Raw genomic sequence first — 25,077 nt, forward strand, 5'->3', positions numbered from 1 at the left:
CCTGGTGGCGCAGTGGTTGAGAGTCCACCTGCTGATGCAGGGGACACGGGTTCGTGCCCCGGTCCGGGAAGATCCCACATGCCGCAGAGCGGCTGGGCCCGTGAGCCATGGCTGCTGAGCCTGCGCATCCAGAGCCTATGCTCCGCAACGGGAGAGGCCACAACAGTGAGAGGCCCACGTACCGCAAAAAAAAAAAAAAAAAAATAGTTAGATGCCAATCAAATGGGAAGTAAGGTCATATAAGTTCATTTATCCAGAACTATAGTAGACTAATAAAATAATTTATCTAAGTGAACTTCTCAAATCACAGAAGTTTATTTCTTTTAAGTGCCAAAACTCTCTAAAATGTTGGTTTTTATAACTGAAATCATTCTGAAATATATACTTCCCTGACTTTTCAAACAATTCTGTTAAACGTAATTTAACTTTTTCTTGATCGAGTAGTATTAATCTGAGTATTAGTTTTTATAGTATATTACAACACGTTGATACCCTCAGGATTTTTGAGGTGTTTGTCCCTCTATTACATTTTCCTCAGCTTCTATTTCACACTTTAACCTTGCCTATATCAATGCTGTTCGAATTTAATGTCTACAGCACTGAAGGCTGCCAGGAGAAACTAGATAATGAAATCTATTAAATCGGTAACTTAATTTTACACAATTCTAATTCAGTAGGTTTGAGGTAAAAAGCAGTTGGCTCTGATCTCTTACAAAACAAAATGTATGAGGTTAATGATGCTATTTCCTCCTACTTTTTCACTGGCTTTAGGTTTACAGCTGTGTTCTGGGGGTTTTAAGAGCCAAAAAGACAGATCTTTTTTTTTCTTTTTTAAAAAATGCAGAGCACCGGCTCTAGGTGCGTGGGCTTCAGTAGTTATGGCGCACCGACTTAGTTGCTCTGCAGCATGTGGGGTCTTCCTGGACCAGGGCTCGAACTCGTGTGCCCTGCATTGGCAGGTGGATTCTTAACCACTGCACCACCAGGCAAGCCCAAAAAGACAGATCTTATTTGCTGAACTCCTTCTATATGCCAGAAATTTAATACAGCAATCTCATATATACCTTGTAATAATTCTAAGACAAAGAAGGTATTTATTATATCCCCAGCACTGATGGGGAAAAAGAAAACTTAAACAACTTGCTTACAGCCACACAACCAAAGTAGTAAAAGCCAGGACCCTAACGTAAGTCTGATTCTAAAACCTTGCTTTTTCAACCATTTCACATTGTCTCCTAGAAAGGTGTTTCTCAAAGTGGATTTCAAGAATCACCTGTTAGAATCATCTTGGATGCCTGTTAAAAACATAGAAATGGCTACCACTCTGAACTTGCTGTATAGGATTCCCCAGGGGTAAGTCCACAAAACTAAGCTTTTAGCAAACACCCCAGGTGATTTTGATACACACTAATGTTTGAAAAACCACTGTTTTAGAACATGTAATTTATGAAGTCTCAGTAGAGATGATAAGCGTTAGAGCTTGCATTTCCTCCTGCAACTTGGGCCCAACTTTCTCAGCTTGCTTTATGGGTTCCGGTACCTTTGCCTATCTCTTAAACAGCCATGATGGGTTATGTTCTAAATCCTGTTCTTTTCCTGCTGTACAGTTTTCACTGGGCAACTTCATCCAATCCCAGGGATTAAATTCCTATCAATATGCTTGTGACTCCTAGTTCTCTATTTTCAGTCCAGCTTCAGAACTCAATATCCATATCTGTTTTTTTTTTTTTGCAGTACACGGCCCTCTGTCTCACTGTCGTGGCCTCTCCCGCTGCGGAGCACAGGCTCCAGACGCGCAGGCTCAGCGGCCATGGCTCACAGGCCTAGCCGCTCCGTGGCATGTGGGATCTTCCCGGACCGGGACACGAACCCGTGTCCCCTGCATCGGCAGGCGGACTCTCAACCACTGTGCCACCAGGGAAGCCCAATATCCAAATCTTCACCTGCTCACTATACATGTTTCATCTCTTGAATGTCCTATAGGCACAATGAATATAACTTGCCCACAATGGAGATCATCTTATCCCCACTCCCACTCTACTTGTGATCTTTCTTGTCGTGTCCTCCTTCTCAATAAGCAGTACTTCCATTAATTGAAGCCCCCAAACCAGAAAATTGAGCATCATTCTTAATTTCTTCCTTTTCTTCATCAACTGACACCTCTTTCTCTCCCTCCACCCTACTACCATCTTCCAAAACCCAGTCAGTCCTAGTTTCATTGCAAATATGCTGGCTTTTTCTCTTTTTTGCTGGCTCTCAGAAGATATGCTTAAAACACCAACCACTCTCTTAGCATTTAAAATATAGTATAAATACAGCAACTAAATAATTCTAAATCATTTAGCATCCCTATGAGTTGTGAGCATTTGTCATTTGAGGATCCCCAGCATCTAAGTATCTTTCCTATTTTAGTCCTGAGATCATCAGGAGGCAGAGCCAACTTCCCGCCACAGAAGCTGGAGGGAGGTTTAGATTTTCCCTGTTCCAGATCAGTCAAGTGGATGCTCCAGCCTGGGACCTAAATCTGAACTGAATAACAAAAGAATCAGGGGGGAGCTCAGAATCCACTTCTGTTAGCAGTGGCATTCACTGATTGGTGGCAGTGCACAAAGGCAACATCGCGAGTCCTGGCTTGGCAGGGCCGCCAGTGTGTCCCAGTCAGACTGTCCCTGGAGGTGTGGATTGGGCTGCAGTTCCAGCCACCTCACCTCCCTTAGTCCTTGACTGCTTTTCCAAGCCTGGTTGTTTAGCCTTCCCATCAGCTCTGTCTGAGAGTTGATATTCTCCCAATAATTTCCTTTCCTGCATAAACAAAGTTGGTTTCTGTTGTTTATACCAATAATGCTAATTTGGTACACATGACTAGCAAACAGAAAGATATGAAATGTGTTCAGAAATTTTTGATAATATCTGCTTCTTATATTTAAAAAGGCCTTTCCCTCTTAGTGAATAACTCATGCTATTTCCATAAGTATTAATGCTCACTAGTAAGAAAGAGGGAAACATGCCCGTTAATACTAAACCTCCCACTAAACTTTATCCAACTGATTAGTAAGTTGTTCTAAGCCCTCAGTTAAAGACACATGAACATTTTCCTTGTTTATACAGCTCACAGAAATACAGCTGCCAATGCTAATTCTGTCACTTGAAATATACTTCCAGTGTTCCAAGTTATACCATGAGGAAATATCAAATTATTACTATTTTAAGTGAAAAATACTGTATGCCATATATATTTATTACTTAAGGGCCCCAAAGGGCTCTGAATAACAAACATAGGCAATATGTATGGGTCCAAAGGGAAGCACTTTAGTTAGAATTAAAAGTTTTGCTCATACGGTCTGGTGGCAGGAAATTTTAGGTATTTATAAAAACTTTTTTTTTTTTCCTTTAAAATAAAAGTACACTGCAAGTGGGAATTCCCTGGTGGTCCAGTGGTTAAGACTCCACACTTTCACTGTCAAAAGCCTGGGTTCAATCCCTGGTCAGGGAACTAAGATCCTGCAAAACACAGCAGCCAAAAAAAAAAAAAAAGTACACTGCAAGCATAAGAACCAAGTGGTTTTTGTATACCGCCACACACTTTCAACCATAGGAATAAACTTGATTTTAAAAACAGTGTAGTATGAGGTAGCTGTGAATGGAGAATAAATAAATTACAAGAAATTAAATTTCTCGTAGACTGGAATTTAAAACCATGTTTCTAGTTTTTTTGGCTATACCTACTGTTTTCCTCCACAACTGAAATTCAGATAATAATTATGATATGGTCTATTAGACTATACATACAGCTATTGTTAAGATAAACATTATACAGGGGCTTCCCTGGTGGCACAATAGTTAAGAATCTGCCTGCCAATGCAGGGGACACGGGTTCGAGCCCTGGTCCAGAAGATCCCACATGCCGCGGAGCAACTAAGCCCGTGCGCCACAACTACTGAGCCTGCACTCTAGAGTCCATGAGCCACAACTACTGAGCCCTGCGTGCCTAGAGCCTGTGCTGCACAACAAGAGAAGCCACCGCAATGAGATGCCTACGCACCGCAACTAAGAGCAGCCCCCGCTCGTCGCAACTAGAGAAGCCCGCACGCAGCAACAAAGACCCAATGCAGCCAAAAAATACATAAATAAAATAAATAAATTTTTTAAAAAAGATAAACATTATACAGAGAATATCTTAATATCCTATACATGTTATCCTCTTAGGGCCTCCTACAATAATTACAGAACTAATGACACTGCTGCTACCCATGCAACATCATGCAACGTGAGAATGGCTAAAAACATAACCTGCGGCTCCTTCATGCATTTAAGGTGCTAAACAACTCTCTGGATTCCCAGCCACTCTCAGTTTCAAAACACATCTGCCTCCAGTCTTACCTTCTTCTGACAGCTGTCAACGTGATCTTTCCAACATCCAAAGTTTGTCATGCCATCTACTTACCTGCAATGCTTAGAAACATTAACTGCCCCTTAGACAAAAAAGGCCAAACTCCTGACCAGGGAATTTACCAGCTTGGCTCCTCCTCTTCCAGTCTCACCAGCCCTCACTCACCGACTGCCCCAGTGAGCCGGCTCCTGCATATCATCTGTGCCCACTCCTCTGAGCCAGTGTGTGATACCACTTAGCACTAATAATACCCGGCACATAGATTTTCAAAGAATATTTACTGCTACAGATGTTGCTGTATCTATTACACAGAGATAGGTACAGTAACATCTATATATCTGTGTACTTACAGCAGTGCAGATCTATTAAAAATATATTACTTTCAATCTATCTATGTATACACACACACACACATCTCTTCAATCTATATACAGATGTATAGATATATTTTAAATCAAACTGTGTCCTGGTTTATTGCAAACCAACAGGACTCATCATCATGAGACCTTTAAATAGGACTTAGTTTGTACATGAATATTTCCCCATGTTGATGACGTCCTTCTAAGTATCAGATGTACATTTTAACTTCTCTGTACTGCTACAGGGTAATAAAGGTCTTTTATTTAACATTCATTTTGATAGAGTTTAAAGTTAGTATTTGCATATCAGAATTATTTCATTTCTATCATGTCAAAATTATTTCTATTTCTTAAGGAATAACAAAGATATTATCCTTCTTTACACAAACAAAATTATAGTATGAATTTTTTTAATATCAGATTTAATTTACATATTTTGTATATATTCATGATATAATTATAAAATGCTGATGCTCTGACCCAGCAATTTGCCTCTATCAAATGAACCAGGAAAAAAGGTAAGCTTTTATGGCTGTAACTAAAGTTGTTGTTATAAAACAACAGAACTTCTAATTATACAAACACTGTCACTTTAACAATAATTTTAAATATTAAAAGAGAACTATGACGCTATTTCAACATCAAAATACTTTATAATTGTCATCCACACTGAACAGCTATGTCCTATTTTTCCTATCAGTGGTGAAATAATGAGGGAAGTGAGAGAGCAGAGAGGTCGATTTCAATAAAAAATTTTACTTCCCTGCCAATGTAAAAGTTTTGTTAGTTTAAATTATCTGTATTAAGCCCAATTTTCTACTGACTTTTATTATACATTGAAAAGGTACTATTCTACAATGAAAAAGTTACAACCACATGATATAATAAATAACTTTTGATATACATTTAGAATGACTCTTGGTAGGACCAAGGCTACTTGCAGTTGCCACATACTAGATGGCACTAGAATTTTCTTTAATTGGGGACTTGGGGTAGGGGCAGCAAAACTCCTTAAGCGGAAGAGATACTACAAACTATTCCCCCCTTAAAAGTGGGAGGAGATAAGTTTCATAATGCTGATTCAAAGATCATATGGAGGTTAAACAGAAAAACAAAACCCTGAGGGCTTCCCAGGTGGCGCAGTGGTTGAGAGTCCGCCTGCCGATGCAGGGGACACGGGTTCGTGCCCCGGTCCGGGAAGATCCCACATGCTGCGGAGCGGCTGGGCCCGTGAGCCATGGCCGCTGAGCCTGCGCATCCAGAGCCTGTGCTCCGCAACAGGAGAGGCCACAACAGTGAGAGGCCCGCGTACCGCAAAAAAAAACAAAAAACAAAAAAAAACGCTGAAAACATGAGTTTGGAACAGATTCCTAAATGGGCCATCATTTACAGGTGTGTTGGAAGGGCTGCTAACTTCCAAGTTGTGGAAAGAACATGGCTTTGGAGCCGGAAGGGCCTGACTAAATCCTCCATGTGCCTCTCAGCTTCCTGTCATAACCTCTCTTGTGTAGACTAGTTCAGTGTCCCCCTAAATGATCCTGCTGACCCAGTTTCTAACCATTCCAATCCATGCCCCACAATATTATCACAATTACTTCCTAAAAACCAATTCTGGTCATAGAGCCCTATGCTTAAAAGCCATATTCAAGATAAAATAGTTAGCAAGGACCTTATTCTCATAAGGCTCTTGTCAATCTGATCCTAACCCACTGTTTTAGCCTTTTATACACCCTCCCCTCATTCACTGTATGCTCTGCCTTGATTCCAACTCTGATCTCATCCAAGGCCTTTCAAAACTCAGAATCTTTGCCATTCTGCTGCCTGGAATGCCCATTTTACCCTTTTTCATCCAACAAACTCCTCATTTTTTAAGGTCCAATGAAGGGTCCTCTCCACTAGGAAGTATTCTTTAACTCCCTCAGGAAATTACCCACCCCCCCTTTGTGATCCAAAGATATTTTATTTAAATCACTTATTGTACCACATTGAATTTACCTACCCAGCCCCCGAGTGATCCCATGACTTCCTCTCTTCTCTTACTGATACCCACACAACTCCAACTGAGAGTACCTGTAAGGCAGGATTATCTTTGGATTCCCCATGCCCAGGATCTATCAAGTGCCCAATAAATGTTTACCAAATTAAAAAGTGAATAAATCAGTGAGTGAAGGACTACCTTAATGGCAGTTTGAGCATCTAGGACCCAAGAAGTTTGATAAATGAGATTCATGACAATGAGATTCAAATGAAGAGGAAACAGATGAAAGGAAGGATGTAATTTCAGAAAGTGATAAAGTATGTTTTGTTAAGATATATGGGTGGGTGTGGGTGTGGGTGTGTGTGTGTGTGTGTGTGTGTATAAAACTTAAAGTCCCCAAATGGCCATGAATAATAAATACAGAGAATATTTAGGGGTACAAAGGTAAGAGTATATTATTTACCCTACAGGCTGGAACTACTCTTTCTAAGCCATTATTATCTTGATGGGTCAAAATGTTTTTTGGCACATACTGTAAGTTAGAAAATGTGAACTATGTATCTGTCAAACAGTAACAAAGTACAATGTAACCTAGTAAGTGGTATCAACTCCTCTGTGCCTCTACAATCCATTTATCTAAATCCTACTTAGTTGGAGGATTATAGTTCTCATATGTCTAAATAGCTCTTTCCAAAGTTTAGGTAAAGTGGTTCACATATACAGTAAACAATGTACAAATCAGCTATCTGATTTCACAAAAGAAAAAAATTTCATGTGACATGTACATTTTCTTGGAAAGAAAAGGACACAAAGGAAGGAAATTAAAATCATGCCAAACAAGCAGTTAAAAACTGTCTAAATATAGATTTTTCCCCCCCCCAAGTCCCTAAAAGCAGAACTGGCCAAGAATTCCAAAGAACCACTAAAAACAGATCTGAAATCTCAATGGAAACAGGAGGCTTCATAGTGACAGATAGGGAAGAGTTTAAGGAAATATAAACCAGCTCCTCAAAGATCCACGTAAAAAGGGAATGCGAGAATAGTAACTTTTTAAAAGCTGTGGTGGTAGAGTGGCTAAATGGATCACAAAGTACTTAAAATACAAATTACAAAGAATGTTATTACCACAAGGCCTCATCAAGTAAGAATAGAAATGGGAATTTAACTAGTATCTCCCCCAAATAACTAGAATTTATTTATTAGCCTTTGAAATAAATATAAACATTCCCTAGATTTTGGGAAAACTCTTGCTAATCTTTGACCTAACTGTTGGTATATACCAGTTAGGACTAGGAGTGAAGGAAACAGACATACGTATTCATTGATTTTTAAAGAAATTAGAAATGAGAAGACTAACTGAACCAAAGTCACAAGGATTTAAAACCTCCCTCCCCTGGTCTTATGAAATAGAAGACATTTCCTTTATGAAAAAGCAAAATCTTGATCTCAATTCACAATACGGTACAAAATTTTATTTCTATAATAGTAACACATGTTTATGACCTATGATAATCATAATTGAACTTGGACTCTAAATTTTCTGATAAAATCACCTACTTAAGCCTTAGCAGAAGAAAGAAGGCTACCTGTTGATAGCTGTTTATAGTTTACACTTCACTGACTCCATTTCTACTTACGAACATATTGTAAATTAGTGACAGAATGCAAACTCGCCACTAAGTTAATTCTCAACTTGATAATCCCATTAACCAAAAGGTGAGACCAACTTCTAGCATCATGCATGTATTTAAAATTTATCTGAAATACAATAATCATATCTGCCTGATTTTATAATAAGGAAGAAAACCCTAAAAACTGCAAATAATGTCAAATGAAATATAAACTTCCAAACAACACTGATAAGAAACAACTTCATGGGAAAGTTTATATTCAGTGATATTGGACTTTTACATCTTTTTTTTCTCCTTAAGTGTCCTTTCTGGAAATGAATGTCAGCTATTTATATACAACCCTTACTTTATAAAATTCAACTTCTGACCCACTTTTCCTAGATAAAAGCAAAACTAAGAAAGCTTATATTCTTTAAATTTCAGTATTTTATGGCTTTATTTGTTCAAACAATGAACTTAAAATTATGTGAACTATGAGTAAGTTATTAATTAGCAAGTGAAGTTACAAAATGTAACTGTTTCTAAATTAACATAGTGATAATAGTGGTTAAGAGCATGGACTCTAACCATTATGCCTCAGTTTAAATACCCAAACTGCCATTACCAGCTCTGTGACCTTGAACAAGTGACTTAACCTCCCTGTCCTCAGTTTTCCAAACAGTAAAATAAGTGGGACTAATGATGGTACCTACCTCACAAAGCTGTAGCTAACCAAGTTAATATAGCTAAACTACTTAGACAGCTAAGGTGCTTAGAACAGTAACCTTGATAGATGTTTGCTGTTACTTAAATCCATAAAGGCAGCTGAGAAAGGTGTTGCACACGTTTCATTTTATCTAAATTTTTCTTTTAAAATATTTGAAGGAAAAAACATCCTCTCCTCCCTTCAAAACTCCCACAACCCTAAAGAAACTCTACAACTACCGCCTGGATGATAAATATCAATAATTCCTGAGGTAAAAGGCCACACTGATGAAAGTTATTTTTCTCTTTCCTAATTCAATAAAACACAATTGTGTTAACTTTTACGGCATTCTGGAATTTGGAGCATTTGTCAAATAACAGAATTATTAATTACCCTTAGGCTATAGTATTAAAATTTTTAGTTATTCTTTCTCCATTTGTCTTCAGCTTATTCTGCACCCAAAAGGTATGGGGGTGGAGTAAAATGCCCCCCCCAAAACCCTCATGCTGATATAACTGAAGGCCAATACTACCTTTATCACTTCCATAATAATAGAACACTGTTTTACTGAGAGCACACCACCGTTTCTGCCATTCAAATCCCAGAAAGCTGTGATCTACAATAAAGAGGGAAAAAGAACAGTTTAGATAATATATATTACCTTTATAAATATAATGCAATTCCCTTATTGAAAAAGGAAAAGTTAGTTAATATGATTTCTAAGGCTCCTTTTAGCTGTAAAATTCTATGACTAAATAATTTGTATCTTCTTTTCCAAGAGACAAACAAAAAACAAAACAAAGCTAAAAGGAATACACTAGGAATGTAAATTGATATAGCCACTATGGAGAACAATATGGAGGTTCCGTAAAAAATTAAATTTAGAACTACTATACGACCCAGCAATCCCAATACTGGGCAGATACCCTGAGAAAACCATCATTCAAAAAGAGTCATGTACCACAATGTTCATTGCAGCTCTATTTACAATAGCCCGGAAATGGAAGCAACCTAAGTGTCCATCAACAGATGAATGGATAAAGATGTGGCACATATATACAATGGAATATTACTCAGCCATAAAAAGAAACGAAATTGAGTTATTTGTAGTGAGGTGGATGGACCTAGAGTCTGTCATACAGAGTGAAGTAAGTCTGAAAGAGAAAACCAAATACAGTGTGCTAACACATATATATGGAATCTAAAAAAAAATGGTCATGAAGAACCTAGGGGCAAGACGGAAATAAAGACGCAGACCTACTAGAGAATGGACTTGAGGATACGGGGAGGGGGAAGGGTAAGCTGGGACAAAGTGAGAGAGTGGCATGGACATATATACAATACCAAATGTAAAATAGATAGCTAGTGGGAAGCAGCCGCATAGCACAGGGAGATCAGCTCAGTGCTTTGTGACCACCTAGAGGGGTGGGATATGGAGGGTGGGAGGGAGGGAGACGCAAGAGGGAAGAGATATGGGGATATATGTATATGTATAACTGATTCACTTTGTTACAAAGCAGAAACTAACACACCATTGTAAAGCAATTATACTCCAATAAAGATGTTAAAAAAAAAAAAAAAAAGGAATACACTACAGCAGAGATGGGACGGCTACATTTATGGGATCAACTACATGGCTAACAAACTTTCCTGACAGGAAACAGTCAGAAAGGTATTTGACTATAAAGCCTTAAGATAATTGATTCATCAGGGTCTCATTTTCTCATCTGTCATAAAAAAGAGGGAGGAGGGGTTGACCTAGATTTCTATTATCTCTTTCAGCTTTAAAATTCAGCTAAGAAAGCTAAGAAAAGCAAATGGAATATAAATAGGAAGGCCCAAAGGGACTACCTGAGAGATAAGCAGAATGGTAATGAAGAGACTTTCCGCTTTTCATTTCCTGTATCATAACACCACCTCCATATTTCATATTCATTATATATTGGGGTTGAAAGAGTGAGACCATATGGTCAACTCCCAATTATCTTAGCCAATGGAAAGGAACACTGAATGATTAACAGAAAATGGCAGACAATATGCTAAGCTTGATCTGAACCGTAGCAAACATGGTGTCTGCCAGGTCAGGTACAGATAACCCACTGCTCAGCTGGGTGGGATAAGTGTGAGAAATCCCATCCTTGAGAATACAGTCATGGCCAACAGCTCTCCTCCAAGAGGCAGGAAACAGCTTTAAAATCATCTACAAATAACCAAGGTTGACAACAAAAAACCTGACCAAATGTTTTATTTTGTTATTAAAAATTATTTAGAGCTAAAAGCTGTATTTTGTGGTTTGGATAATATCATCAGGTTTTCTTAGAGTCTTAGATTTTTAGGTTTTTCATTAGAATCATATGATTTACCTTTTCTGCGTTTTTCAAGGTAGCCAGCCTTTAACACAAAAGGAAGGTCCTGTGCTGCAATTGGAGGGAACTGGTTCCCTACGGAAAGTAAAGGGGAAAAAGCAGTGAGCAATCCATTTTAGAAAAATCAAGTATCAGATCTCATAGATTCAGTATACTTTTAATTACCCAAATTAATTAAATCCAAGTCTATTAGCTTTGTTTCAGATCCATTCCATAGATTAGTCCCTCTTCTCCTGTGAATCTCAAGAGCAAAATAATGTTCCGTATCGTTGTATCTTAATATATTATGTTCCCAAATACACAGTAATATTATGTAACAGAATGAACTCTAAAGGGCAATATTTTTCGACCTACATTCTGTAATGAATGGACTAGGAAACTGTTATAAATAAGTGCAATAAACCCCTGAAAGAGAAGTTAGGAATATCAAATAAATCATATAAGCTTCTTTACATTGGATTAACTCTTCAAGAATTTTGATGCATATTAATTCTTGCCTACATAAGAATGCCTATCCCTATTTGTACCTAGTAAAACATAAAATGATTTTTCCCCCAAATCAAATGCTATAATTTGAGTACATAGCAAATATTCTCTCTTCCTGGTTATACTCACAGAGAAATCTTGTGAATGAGTATGCTTTAGGGTTTTCTAGGGCATTTGAGAGTCTAAAACTAGGTAGATAGATCTGATAGAACTATCATAAACAAATATTAGATACTTACAAAAATTTATAGATTAAGCCGAAAGCTAAGTCAATTAGAAATCATATATTCATGATCATGGATGGTAGGTTGCTCAATAATTTCAGAGTTCAATATTTTTACAGACTTCATTAGAAATATACTACAGTTGCCTCAGCATTTTACTAGAACTCCAACAAGTGAAAATAACCGATCTAATGAAAGTTTCTATGGAATACACCAACAGAAATAGTTTTCATATAGTTTATGATAAAAAGTATTTTGATAGGAAGTTTATTATATACAAATTCATCACAGAATTACCAACTGGGTTTTTTAAAAATATCCAGTAGTTATAAAATCATAGTTATTTTTCCTTAAGAAATAAAGCTTCAAATTAAAGCACTAATTTCAGTTCCGTGGTGGATCAATTTTGCTCAGTAAACACAAAACAATATTAAAATATATTTAAAATGGGGACTAATTTTGAAATACATATAAAATTTTAGGGAAAGCCAGTGTAAATGTTTGAATAGTTGTTCAATCAATGTATCCATTTGATCCACTGAAGGTAGAAGTTATATAGTATAAATTTTTTGTACATAAAATAAAAATCACATAAAGAAATCTCATCTATGTGAACAAGTCCTAGTTAACCACTAAATTAAAGAGGGTGACTGTAGTTTGATTTGTTTTTTTTAAAAGAAAAGAAAAACAATGATTAACAGCACTTTTTAAATTAAACTAGGTTACACTGACAAAAAAAAACATAGAAATAGTGTATCACATAGAAATATGAAATTTTAGCTAATATAAAACCATTGGGGAAAGTTTTCTTTCTAAATAAGATTCCTGAAAACAAAGTATTTACTTCTTCAACTAAGCAATACCATAGTTTAGTTTCTGTGGAAGTATGCTTGTGCTCAGTCTTTTATATAACTGGCACGTAGAGTTCATAAGTGAACTACACAAAATTTCTTTGTGAAAAGCATCATTTGCATGACATTTCAGAATGAGAAAGCAAACATATTAATTAAATACTATAACATGATTGTTGTATGTCATGAAAAAATTTCCAAGTGGTTTGTCCACAGTGGTAAAAATAAGAAGATTCACTGCAAACATCCTATAAATAATTTTGTATCTTTCAGATGATGGAAACAAACTCTTAAGCACTGTCCATTCTGGATGAAATTAAACTACACAAGGAAGAGGCAACTTTTCAGTCTTCAGGTCTGATGTAATTGGGCATGGGGAGGCATTAATTACCTCTATTTGACTAGATAAGCCTCCTTGAGAAGAAGTCCCATGACTCTCTCATATCCATTGATGCATAATGAATGTTCTTACATATAAAATAAATGCTCTAAATCTTAAGAAGAAACTTTATATTCTGAAGAGAAATGGGTACCTTTAGCATAGTTTTCAACTTTAAAAAGTTACTGGTCAAAAGAAAAAAAAAAAGGAGGGGGAGAAGTGGAAGAGGAGGAGCAGGAAAGGAATTAGAATTTACAAAGGTGAATATATACATAACCTGAAGCTTTTGCTTTAAGAAAAATGTTGATTAAATTTCTACCTGATAAATCAATAAAATCTGATGTCACAAGCAACACTTATTCTGAATTCTAAATTCATGTTTCTAATATAAAATCTTTTATTTGATTCCTAGAGGGAAAAAAGGCAAATTTTCAGACTGAAATTTCGTTTTTCTAAACCTCTTTTGCTATTTGTCCAACATCTAGGATTTGTTTAATATACATGTGAATTTTTTTTAAAAAGTGTATTAATAGTAATTCCTTTAGATACTTCAGATTTTAAGTTCTTAGAAGAACCATTTGACTTGTATAATACCATAAACATATAAACAATTAATACTTCTTGATAGAAATTGAAAATTTGTAACAAGATATAAAAAGTAGTAAATTATCTTTAAAAAACATGAACTCTCACATCATTTAGACCTCATACCACTATGATGCCTACAATGATCAATAGTATGTCACCATTTAAGAATATTCACATTGATTCAAAGAATTAAGACTACAAATGCAGGTATAATAATACATGAAGAAAAGAAAGGTAAGGCTAATATAAACCTATCTGGAAGGCATCAACAAAGAGCTGCTGAACATTTGCCAAACACAATTATATTATCTCACTATTTACAACATTCCAACAAATTCACAATTATATTATCAGCTCTGTTTCACTATCAAAATTCACACCCTTGTCCCAAAAATAAGTTTAGCACTGAGCCTTAATCCTCTGGCACATAGTAGGCATTCAGTAAATGTTGGCTTTTATTAATTATAATTAAATATTATTATATTTAGTATAACTAAATATTAATTCAAATGAATGAATGCCAATGTAAATGTAAGACTAATGTTGCTTAGGGAATTTTAATCAGAAAAATGGAAAAATGTATGATTTGGTAACTGCATGAGTTAAGCATTGTAGTTATTTTAAAAGCAGCTCAAAGATTTCCTTTTGGTTACATGAAAGTGGTTGATGAAGAAATTATATCCTAACTCAGAGGAGAAAAATTAACCTATAATCCAGGACAGCTTATTTATACTACAGACGGTTACTGATACATGGCTTCCTTTAGTGGCCACAAATGTTCACTACCCTGAGGAAATAAACACATACTGAATAGACTAGTCTTCTTTTTATAAAATGAGCATGTATTTCTTATATAATAGTCCTACTTTTCTAAAGAAGATCAATATTAGACATTAAAACTAACATCCTACAAGAGCAGACAAGGAATGGGTCTTCTTCCAATTGGACATTTGGGAATCTGAAGTATACAAAATGGTAACAAGGTCACAAAAAATTCAAATAAACAAGTGTCACATGCCTACTATATTCCTATTAACTCAGTAGGAGAAAGGAAGTAGTGGAGTCCAAATTTCTTATAGTTAGGTAGGTATTTTATTCACAAGACAACTGTTTTTAAAAGATAACTCAAGAATTCTAAACTGTGTCTGGAAACTTTTGCCTTAAAATCAAATTGTGTATATAATGGACATAGTCCACCAGCAAGCTAAAAGAATGGAGTCTAGAATCTGAAAAATGGAGAAGAGTTCCGAAGTATGAAAATAAAAAACAAATTACCTAAAACCTAAGTAAGGTATTACCCAATTTTAGCAATTTTATTAATCTATTGTTTTAACTTTTTCCCTTGAATCTAGGGTAAAAAATACTAGAATGTTTAAATATATCCAACGTATTTAAGAAATAAGTTTATCTTTAAAAATGTTTTAAATATTAAAAATAATTATTTCAAAATGAAAAATAATTATTTCAACTTCAGAGAAAAATATAAACTGTCTTAGGCAAGAAGTATCTATCACTTAGGCTTATTTCAGATGTTAAGTCAGTTGGGTATAAAACCAATCTTGGCATTAACAAGGTATGCAGTTTCATTCCTATATGCAAGACAGGGAAAGGTGGAAAAATAGGTCCAGATCACAGTATGCTTTAGTTAGAAGAAAAGGCCTAGAACAGCATGGAAACCCCTCGAGTAAAAGAGGAAGTTAGGGTAGGGAAGAGAGAGAGTTAAGAGTTGGGGGAAGAAAGAATTAGAGTCGAGGGGAGAAAGAGGTCTTATCATCCTTTCTTTTTTGTACCTCTTTTCTTAAAATAATCTAAAGAAATAAACTTTGTTTAATTCACAATTTTATCCAGCATTGGGTGTCTCAATGCCATATTCCTGAGCCTTCTCCAACATTGACATGTCTTCTAATCCACTCCTCCCCTGCCACACACACAAACCCATATTAACTGTATCCCACCCAGTCTGACACCTCTTTAAACACATTTATTTTTCTAAGACTTAGAGTGAGGCATCACTTCCAAAGTGCAACTTAAAAGTGAAGATTTTTAAAAAATCTGTACAAGTTTTAACTACTGAGTTCTGGAATTAACTTTTTATTCAGTTTCCTTTCTACCTACTTGGCTTTTAATGTGGGACTCTCAACAGGTGTCAAGGGAAGTGAGTGATTCAGAGACCTTTTCAAAATAGACATCTGTTTTTCATTATCCTTATTTTTTGATGTGCAACTTGGTGGTGACCAATTTAAATGCTCAATTTCTATGAAATCTAAAGCATCATTTTTACTATTTTAGCATTAAAATTATTATAATACTATGAGCTTCACTATATTAATATGGTCACGGTTTTATGGTTGTCCAATCTAGAATTTGTACAAAATCCTACTAGGTTTCTGAGTCTCATCTTTTACTGGCTTTTTCCTTCATTACTTGGCATTTGCATAGTTTTCAACATGAACATTAAATTTGCAATAAGTTTCCCTCCACCTTCACACAGCTGATGATTCCTTTTCCCTAATATTGGAAAAGAAAGGAGATACATATAAAAAAGATTGCTTTTGCTCATAAGAATTTTCACCCTGAATCAGGATCTTGGTCTAGTCAGTCAAATATTCTGCCTGTTACCACATGATATGACTGTTTTCCTTGAACTGCAAAAAGTTAAGGACAAGTCCCTCAACCATATCTTTTCTCCCTCTCAATTCACATGAATAAAACATCCATGAGTTTATCTTTTTAAATTCTTCGTTTTCATCTGACAGCTGGGATACTGAGTTCCAAAAACTGGCCAACTCTTGTGGGGAGACAGTGCTTTCTTTTATCGTTTCTAAACTTATATGTGATCAATGTTTTAAAATGCCTTGTCTGGCATTCCTGAATTTGATAAATACACTCTTTTTTTTTTTTACAGTATTTACCCACTTAACGATTGCTTTATATTCAAAACACATATTAGCCTTCAATTTTCCAAGAAGAGTAATCATTTTAGTTTCTCATTTCATGCTGGCAATACTCTCTCCTACCCTGATCAACTCAATGGTTACTTTATTGGCTAGGGGGGACGAGGGGAAATGGCGGAAGAGTAAGACGTGGAGATCACCTTCCTCCCCACAGATACACCAGAAATACATCTACAGGTGGAACAACTCCTACAGAACACCTACTTTATTGGCTAGGTTAACTGCTCCAGTTCAAACTCATTTTTCCTAAGAAAAATTCATTAGAATTTTATACTTCATTAGAATTGAAGTATATTTTCAAGTGTCAATATTTCATGCATTATAGTTTTATATAAAGGTAGAAAAATGCTTTCTGTTATGTTTCCTGTATCTTTCCAGATGATGTGTATCTTACACACATTTCCAGCTGAAGAGTACATTGGGTATTTAACTTCAGGAAACTGTCTATAAACGAGCTTTGTTCCCAGAGGTATTACTGACTCGGAACTCATTATTCTACAGGTGCAATTTAATTACACTTTACTTCACATTTGCACACACAAACTTAGATGACATGTTCCCTATTTCTATAAAATATATAATAGATACAAAGACACAGAGTTGCTGACAGTTTTTTAAATTAATCTAAAAGGTTTTAGAGTGCAAAAATTCACTAGTATACCTGCAAAACAAAACATAAAGACTATTCCCTAAAAGAGAGAGAAACCTAAACTCAACTTGGATACAAATATTAAATAAAATGGTTTTGTGGTATAGCAGATAACTAAAAGCTTAGTTTTACGTTAATACTGACTTTAAGATACATGGAATAGGTTAAGAGGTCTGTAATGAAATCCCAGTTCTGCAAATTTGTGACCTTCAGCAGGTCACTAAGCCTCTCTGTGTATCAGTTTCTTCACACCTAAAATATGGAAAAATGAAATTAGATTATCTCTAAGCCCTCCACCCCCATTCTAAGATTCCATGAGATATATCCACACTGACATTTTTCTTGCACTTTCAGTAACAAATGGCCAAGGTTCAAGATGGATTCAACTTTTAAAAGTATCAAATGTGGAAACTGTTCACAACATAATTTTCATAGAGCAATGGATAACTTCCTTTAAATGTAGCATAGGATTGTTTTATGTCATTTCAAAGGTTTAATTTCTAGCTAGAATCTTGGCCTGGAATATCTTTGAAATATATATAAATTATTTTTTATAGTCTAATAACTCTCCCAATACACACGGAAAATTTGGAATCTCAAATCTTTTTACCAGTTTTTTTAGTGGCAAAAAAAAAAAATTGTATGCAAAGGACACATCAAACAATAATAACCTTTAAGAAAATAAAAACTACAGTAACTAAAAGATTACTACTTATGTTTCTTTAGCATAGTTCTTTTACAGAGCCTATTTTCTCACTTACCACTATTACTCTCTTCAGAAAGGATTAACCAATGAACATACTAGTACTGGTAATCTCTAAGGCTATCATGATACTTTCTTTTTTTTAAAAAAAGGCTCATATTATGCTTAGACACAAAGATGGACAACTTCCAATTAGTAGGACCATAGAATCCCCAGGGGTGGTTAAGCCTTGGGTACAGGCTTTAAAGACTGATAAGGTCCATGTGATGACACCAGGGACAAAAATAGAGGTTGCAACTCACAGGTTTGCTACCTTCTAGTCTCTCTACCCACTCTGTAAAGTGGCAAGTCATTCTGAAAGCTACCCAGCAAAAACTGAATAACTATTAGGGTAATTCACATTTGCCTTTATTAACTCTGCTTCTTGATATGGAAATTCCAATAGCCTCATGAGAGTCTTCAATAGGTCTATCTGAAACCAAAGAAGACAATAACTCTTTTTTTTTTTTTGCGGTACGCCAGCCTCTCACTGTTGTGGCCTCTCCCGTTGCGGAGCACAGGCTCCGGACGCGCAGGCCCAGCGGCCATGGCTCACGGGCCCAGCCGCTCCGCGGCATGTGGGATCTTCCCAGACCGGGGCACGAACCCGCGTCCCCTACATCGGCAGGCGGACTCTCAACCACTGTGCCACCAGGGAAGCCCAGAAGACAATATCTCTTAATATTATAGCATATGCTTGCAGGAAATGCTTCATGAATATGATCCAAAAGATATATCAAGTGCCTGTTCAGAGTCCAATCAAAAGCTATTTTATATCAAAAATATAAATACAGGGCTTCCCTGGTGGTGCAGTGGTTGAGAGTCCGCCTGCTGATGCAGGGGACACGGGTTCGTGCCCCGGTCCGGGAGGATCCCACATGCCGTGGAACGACTGGGCCCGTGAGCCATGGCCGCTGGGCCTGCACGTCCGGAGCCTGTGCCCCGCAATGGGAGAGGCCACAGCAGTGAGAGGCCCACGTACCACCAAAAAAAATAATTAAAAAAAATAATAATAAAATAAATAAATACATACATATGTAATTGTGGCTGATACTAATTTTCATGGAAATCTATCAAAATATGTAAAATTCAAATGGCAATAATAGAATAATTAAGAATCAGAATTAAGAGAAATCTAAAATCACGTGGGTTTACCAATATCCACTAAAATAATGGTCAAAAAGCCATAGACTGAAAGTATGTGTGGATTATGTTATCCATAAAGTTATATTATCCTCATTCACTTAAAACTGCTTCTTTTACTTGAGAGTACTCTTAAGTGTATGACCAGGATTTGAACTATCTAATGACATATCTGAAGATTGTTTTTTTAGATAAAGGACCACTGTCCTTAGCTCACAAATTAGATGTAAAAAATAATTCCTTTCAGATTTCTGATTTTGGTCCAGTGATAGACCACGAGGTATCACTTTTTTAATACCTTAAAATTATTCCTTATAGAATTTAAAAAATGCTCTTATCTAAAAATTCCAGATATACCAATTTGTGGAAACCCCTGTAAGACTCCTTCAATTATTTACAGGGATGAAAACATATCAATATACTGAATCAGTCATTTTAAAATAAGGTTTAATATGAGTAGTTTCACTCTACAAACAAGACTTCTATTTCATATATTTATAATATAGGGCATCTTTACACTTTTATATTTTGGTAAAAGCTACTTTTTAATAATTTATCATTAGATTTCACAGAAAGAATTTAAATCAATTTTCATCTCCGATATAGAGTTACGTCTCAGCTACTTTGTAGCTGACTAGATCTTTTTTCTTTTTTTTAGTGGCTTAAAACAACACAAATTTATTATCTTACGTTCTGGAGGTCAAAAGTTGAGAAAGTGTCTCACTGGGCTAAAAACAAGGTGTCAGCAGGACCGTGTTCCTTCTGGAGCCTGTAGGGGAGACTCTATATCCTTCCCTTTCCAGTCTCCAGAGGCTGACCTATTTCACTGTCTATTGGCACCCTTCCATCTTCAAAGCCAGGAATGGCCATTTGAGTCTTTGTCACAATGCTTTCTCCCTGGTTCCGATTATTCTGCCTCCTTCTTCCCATCTAAAGATTCTTGTATTTACATCAGGCCCACCTAGATAATCTCCTTATTTTAAGGTCAGCTGATTAGCAACCTTACTCCACCTGTAAGCTTAATTCCCCTGTGCCATGTAACAACATATTCACAGGTTCCAAGGATTAGGATGTGGACTTCTTTTTTTTTTTTTTTTTTTTGCGGCACGCGGGCCTGTCACTGTTGTGGCCTCTCCCGTTGCGGAGCACAGGCTCCGGACGTGCAGGCTCAGCGGCCATGGCTCACGGGCCCAGCCGCTCCGCAGCACGTGGGATCTTCCCGGACCGGGGCACGAACCCGTGTCCCCTGCATCGGCAGGCGGACTCTCAACCACTGCGCCACCAGGAAAGCCCTCAGAAGGCTTTTTTTGTATGCAGATTCCTCTAGCAAACTGCATTAAATAAGAAATGAATACAATTTAGACTGAATTCTTTAGCCCCCCTTCCATTCAACTATGTTTTACTTTCACATAGGCCAGAGAGCAATCTTTTATTTTATATTTTTGTAACTGATTTATGTTTTAAGGTTTAAGCTATAAATTTTTACAATTATTTTTAGAACATAAATAACATTTTTATAATTTATAATATTCTTTAAGTTCATTTTTGTTCAATTATTTTTCCTATTCTGTGTACAAAAAGTTTAGAGCCATTAATAACATAAGATCATATCTAAGTATCTGAAATAGGAATCCACAGTTAGAATGTCTTCTATATTGTATAATATAATAAAGTGTATATTTTTGGTTTTGCCTTGATGAAAGAACAGGTACATAAACAATTGTCACTCTATTCCCATCTCCCAAAAGAATCTTATTATTGAGGGGTAGTTAAAATGAATGAAAAATATTTAGTATGAAAACTATCAAATCTGAAATTATTTTATGATTAACTTCAAAAAAATAAACATTTCTGAATTAAGACTCTCTGCTTAGAGTCCTACTCTGATTACTTAATTACTAAATCAAATACATTCCCAAACAGTTCTTCATGCTTTAGTATTTATTATCTGTTTCTATTTAAGAAGACAATGCCCTAATTTTTATTTAAATCAAAAAGCCTTTGGCATTTCCCCTCTTCTGCCATTCAAAGTGTTACAAGGATCCTCTTAAAATGCAGGCGTGCTGTCTGTCTCTCCTTTCTCTCTTTTTCTCCCTCTGTGTGTGTGTGTCTCTCACTCAGACACACAAACAGACACAGACACACACACACAATTTATCTTCCTTCCATCTGAAACAGGTTTTTCTATAGGTCTCTTTTTTCAACATAGGTATAGAATTAACACATCCTTGCCTACTATTATTATTAATTTAGTAATACACTGCTTTATTCCTTCCAAAAAGCATTTCACAGGCATTTGTACAGATACGTTTGGTAAAAAAATTAAAAGCAAATAGGAGAAATTTGTGTGTATATATATAGAGAGAAAGCAGATACCTGTACAGGAAAATGTTAATATTAAGGGAATCTGAGTAAAGGGTATAATGGGAATTCTTTGTACGCTTCTTTCAACTTTTCTATAAATGACTATTTCAGATTAAAAAAATATATACATAAGTAAAAAATTAAGACAAAACTAGGAGTGAGTGTAGAACACAAAACAAGTTGGAACGACAAAGCCACCAATTAACAGAAGTGGGCAAAAAATTCAGTTACAAGCTTTATAACAACCAACATGAAGCAAGAAATAATAAATCATGTGATTCACTGCCCATTAAGATAAATGCAGATCATGGCTCAGGGAGGAACAAACGGCAACTATTCTTGGTTCCTAGCACTGAAATGAGAAAGAAATTTCTCCCATGGATTCTCGATATCCTGAATAACATTTTTACAGTAAGTACAATAAAAGTTTCACAGGGCTGCTTTGTACACCATCACTCAGATTGAGTCAACAGCATAATGCCAAAATGAGATTCAGTAAAAGCGGTTCTACAGAGTACAAAACCAGGTAGCCCACGTATACAACTCCCAAACAGCTCTGTTAAACTTAAGGATAAAATCATAGCATGCCTATAGGAATAGACACCCCGCACATTTTTCAGACAATCCTTTCAAAATACTATTTGTTTTGATCAAACTTTTGGTAAACATTGAATCCCAGGCAGAAGATATGATCCCTGCAAGAAACTAACACAGCTCTTTTTTGTTATTGCTTAAGAGCCATATCCCTTAACAAGCAGCCAAGCTGGGGGTAATGTTGATACATACTCTTATTTATAAATTTACGAAGTTTAATAGCTTTGCAGGGCCTAGATGAAGATCATCTTAACACAAAAACAAATCATCAGTTGCCCTTAAAGTTCTAACTCAGTGCCAGAATAATTCTAGCTTGCAAAAAGTTTAAGCACATGCCTACTACACATAAATAAAACATCCACAGAACATGTTACTGAGAATAATAATAAAAGCCCTGAGTCTACTCTTCAGTATGAACTGGTAATTTTATATACACCTAGGTGACTAAAAGCATTAGACAGCATTGTTATTTATGTAACTGAGTAAATTACTACAAATTAAAACTTCAATATTAGAACAGTTAATGTGTAGCAGTTTTTTCTCTAGTACCTGAAAATAAAAGCATACCACGTGCATAATTCTTTTTCTGGTCCTCAGCTTCAGAGTACTATTAACAGCCATATGTGGGACTGGCTCAGGAGAGAGACATTCACCTGGTACCTACAGTATTAGGCTAAAATAATGTGTTCACAAGTTTGTCTTTTCTACTAGACTTTGAATAAGGAATCATGACAGTGATTCTCAAACTTGAGTGTGCATCAAAATAACTAAGGATACTTATTTAAAATGTCGAAGTACAATATTGAAGTACACAATATTGTTCTTGGTGGTATATTTTAAAACCTCATTTAACACTTGTTTATAGGATTTGTAAAATATGCTCTAAAGATAATATTTAATAGAAAATCAAAAGAACATCAATAAGTAGATAAAATGCACTTCTGCAGTCACAACTGAAAACAGAAGGAAAATGCCAGACATATAAATGATCATGAGGATGATGATTTTTATTTATAGAGTACCTAACTTTTGAGTCATTAAAATAATTTTATAAAAATTTAATATATAGGGCTTCCCTGGTGGTGCAGTGGTTGAGAGTCCGCCTGTCGATGCAGGGAACACGGGTTCGTGCGCCGGTCCGGGAAGATCCCACATGCCGCGGAGCGGCTGGGCCCCTGAGCCATGGCCGCTGAGCCTGCGCGTCCGGAGCCTGTGCTCCGCAACGGGAGAGGCCACAACAGTGAGAGGCCCGCGTACCACCAAAAAATAAAACAAAACCAAAAAAATTTAATATATGTTAACCACTGCCCGTGCAGTCACCCACTGATGAAGACCATGGGAAGAGGAAAGTGACAGGAAACACAGGAGTGTTTAAACAGCAAGGTAGCAGGAAAGGGCTATCACAACTGAAGAGCAAAGAGAACATCCTTCTGGTATTTCTTTCCATCTTAATACCCACTTTCACAGTTAATAACACTCTAATTCAGTTCCAAACTTTATAACAACCAACATAAAGTAAGAATTACAGTGCAAAGGAAAAAAAGTAAATTGGGACTGAACATACAGTATTAAAAGTGCCCATTTTTAACCATGTGATTCTAGCATGTTGTTCAAAAATTAGTATCCATGATATTAAAAACTCAACTGCCAAATATTAAAACTGATATTTACTATGAGTTACACATCATAAGGCAATCCAGGAATCTGTTCACTGTGCGGACTGTCTCAGCCCTGGGTTCACAGACCTGACACAGCCCAATTGTCCATGGCTTCCTTTTCTCCTTATTAAGAGTTGTCACTACCAGAACAATTTCACTACTAAAGTTTTTGATTCAAATTAAAACTCAAAATTAAAACTTAAAAAAACAAGCCCATCGAATATTTAATGGAATAAAATGTTTGTCAGCAACATGCAACAACGGATGCAACTTTATGTGACAAACAGTGCTTTTTAGCCACACATGAGCATCCCACCAAGGTAAGTTCGGCTGTGATCGCTCATTGACATGTAAGGGGCTGGCAGTTACTTCAGGGGAGTTTAAGGCCGTAAAACAGTCTGAACTCTGAATCTGTAGTTGGCTCATGAATGTCTGAAATACACAGCGACCTCTTAAAAACGTGGTAAAGACTTAAAATCTAAAGGATATACATCCTACTCAAACTCCATATGAATAAATGATCAAACAACTTATTCAAAATAAATCCAGATATGGTAAGCTCTTATGATAAGATATTCCATTACATGTTTTTCTACAAATTCAGTCTGTAATTAAATCATATCTGAATAGATCATGATGTATATTCTCACTGAAGAAAATTTATATATGTAATATCTATCTCCCTAAGAATAAAATTATAGTTAGTAACTAGATTAATTCGATTAAGTTCCCTTCATCTGGATAGCCTCAAGTCTCATGCAAGACTCAGAGTTCTAATTTACTCTTAAAAATTATCAAAATACATTAAATTAGAGAAAAGAAATAACTCTTAAAAGTCACTCAGAGGATGGAAAATTATGGAAATTTGACACTCGGTCCAATGATCTCTTATCAGCCAAAGAAGTCAGGTATGATATTACCTGACCTGAAATCTATACATGGATAAGAATTAGTACAATCATTAATTTATCAAAGGATGACTTTTTCAAGGGGTGAATGGGAAAAATATTTGCATGGATGTCACAACAGACAATGA

General features: G+C 36.0%; 1 protein-coding gene across 1 annotated transcript in view; it reads right to left on the reverse strand.

Annotated features, from left to right (window-relative positions):
- The window catches only part of SKAP2 (src kinase associated phosphoprotein 2), a 155,865-nt gene that overhangs the window by 60,498 nt on the left and 70,290 nt on the right, over positions 1-25,077 (reverse strand). Inside the window, exons 5-6 of the mRNA XM_060020641.1 lie at positions 11,407-11,484; positions 9,576-9,659 (exon numbers count right to left, since the gene is read on the reverse strand). Coding sequence (XP_059876624.1) covers positions 9,576-9,659; positions 11,407-11,484 — 162 coding nt within the window. The remainder of the gene's footprint in view (positions 1-9,575; positions 9,660-11,406; positions 11,485-25,077) is intronic.

Source organism: Delphinus delphis, chromosome 9, assembly GCF_949987515.2.
Source record: "Delphinus delphis chromosome 9, mDelDel1.2, whole genome shotgun sequence".
NCBI lineage: Eukaryota > Metazoa > Chordata > Mammalia > Artiodactyla > Delphinidae > Delphinus > Delphinus delphis.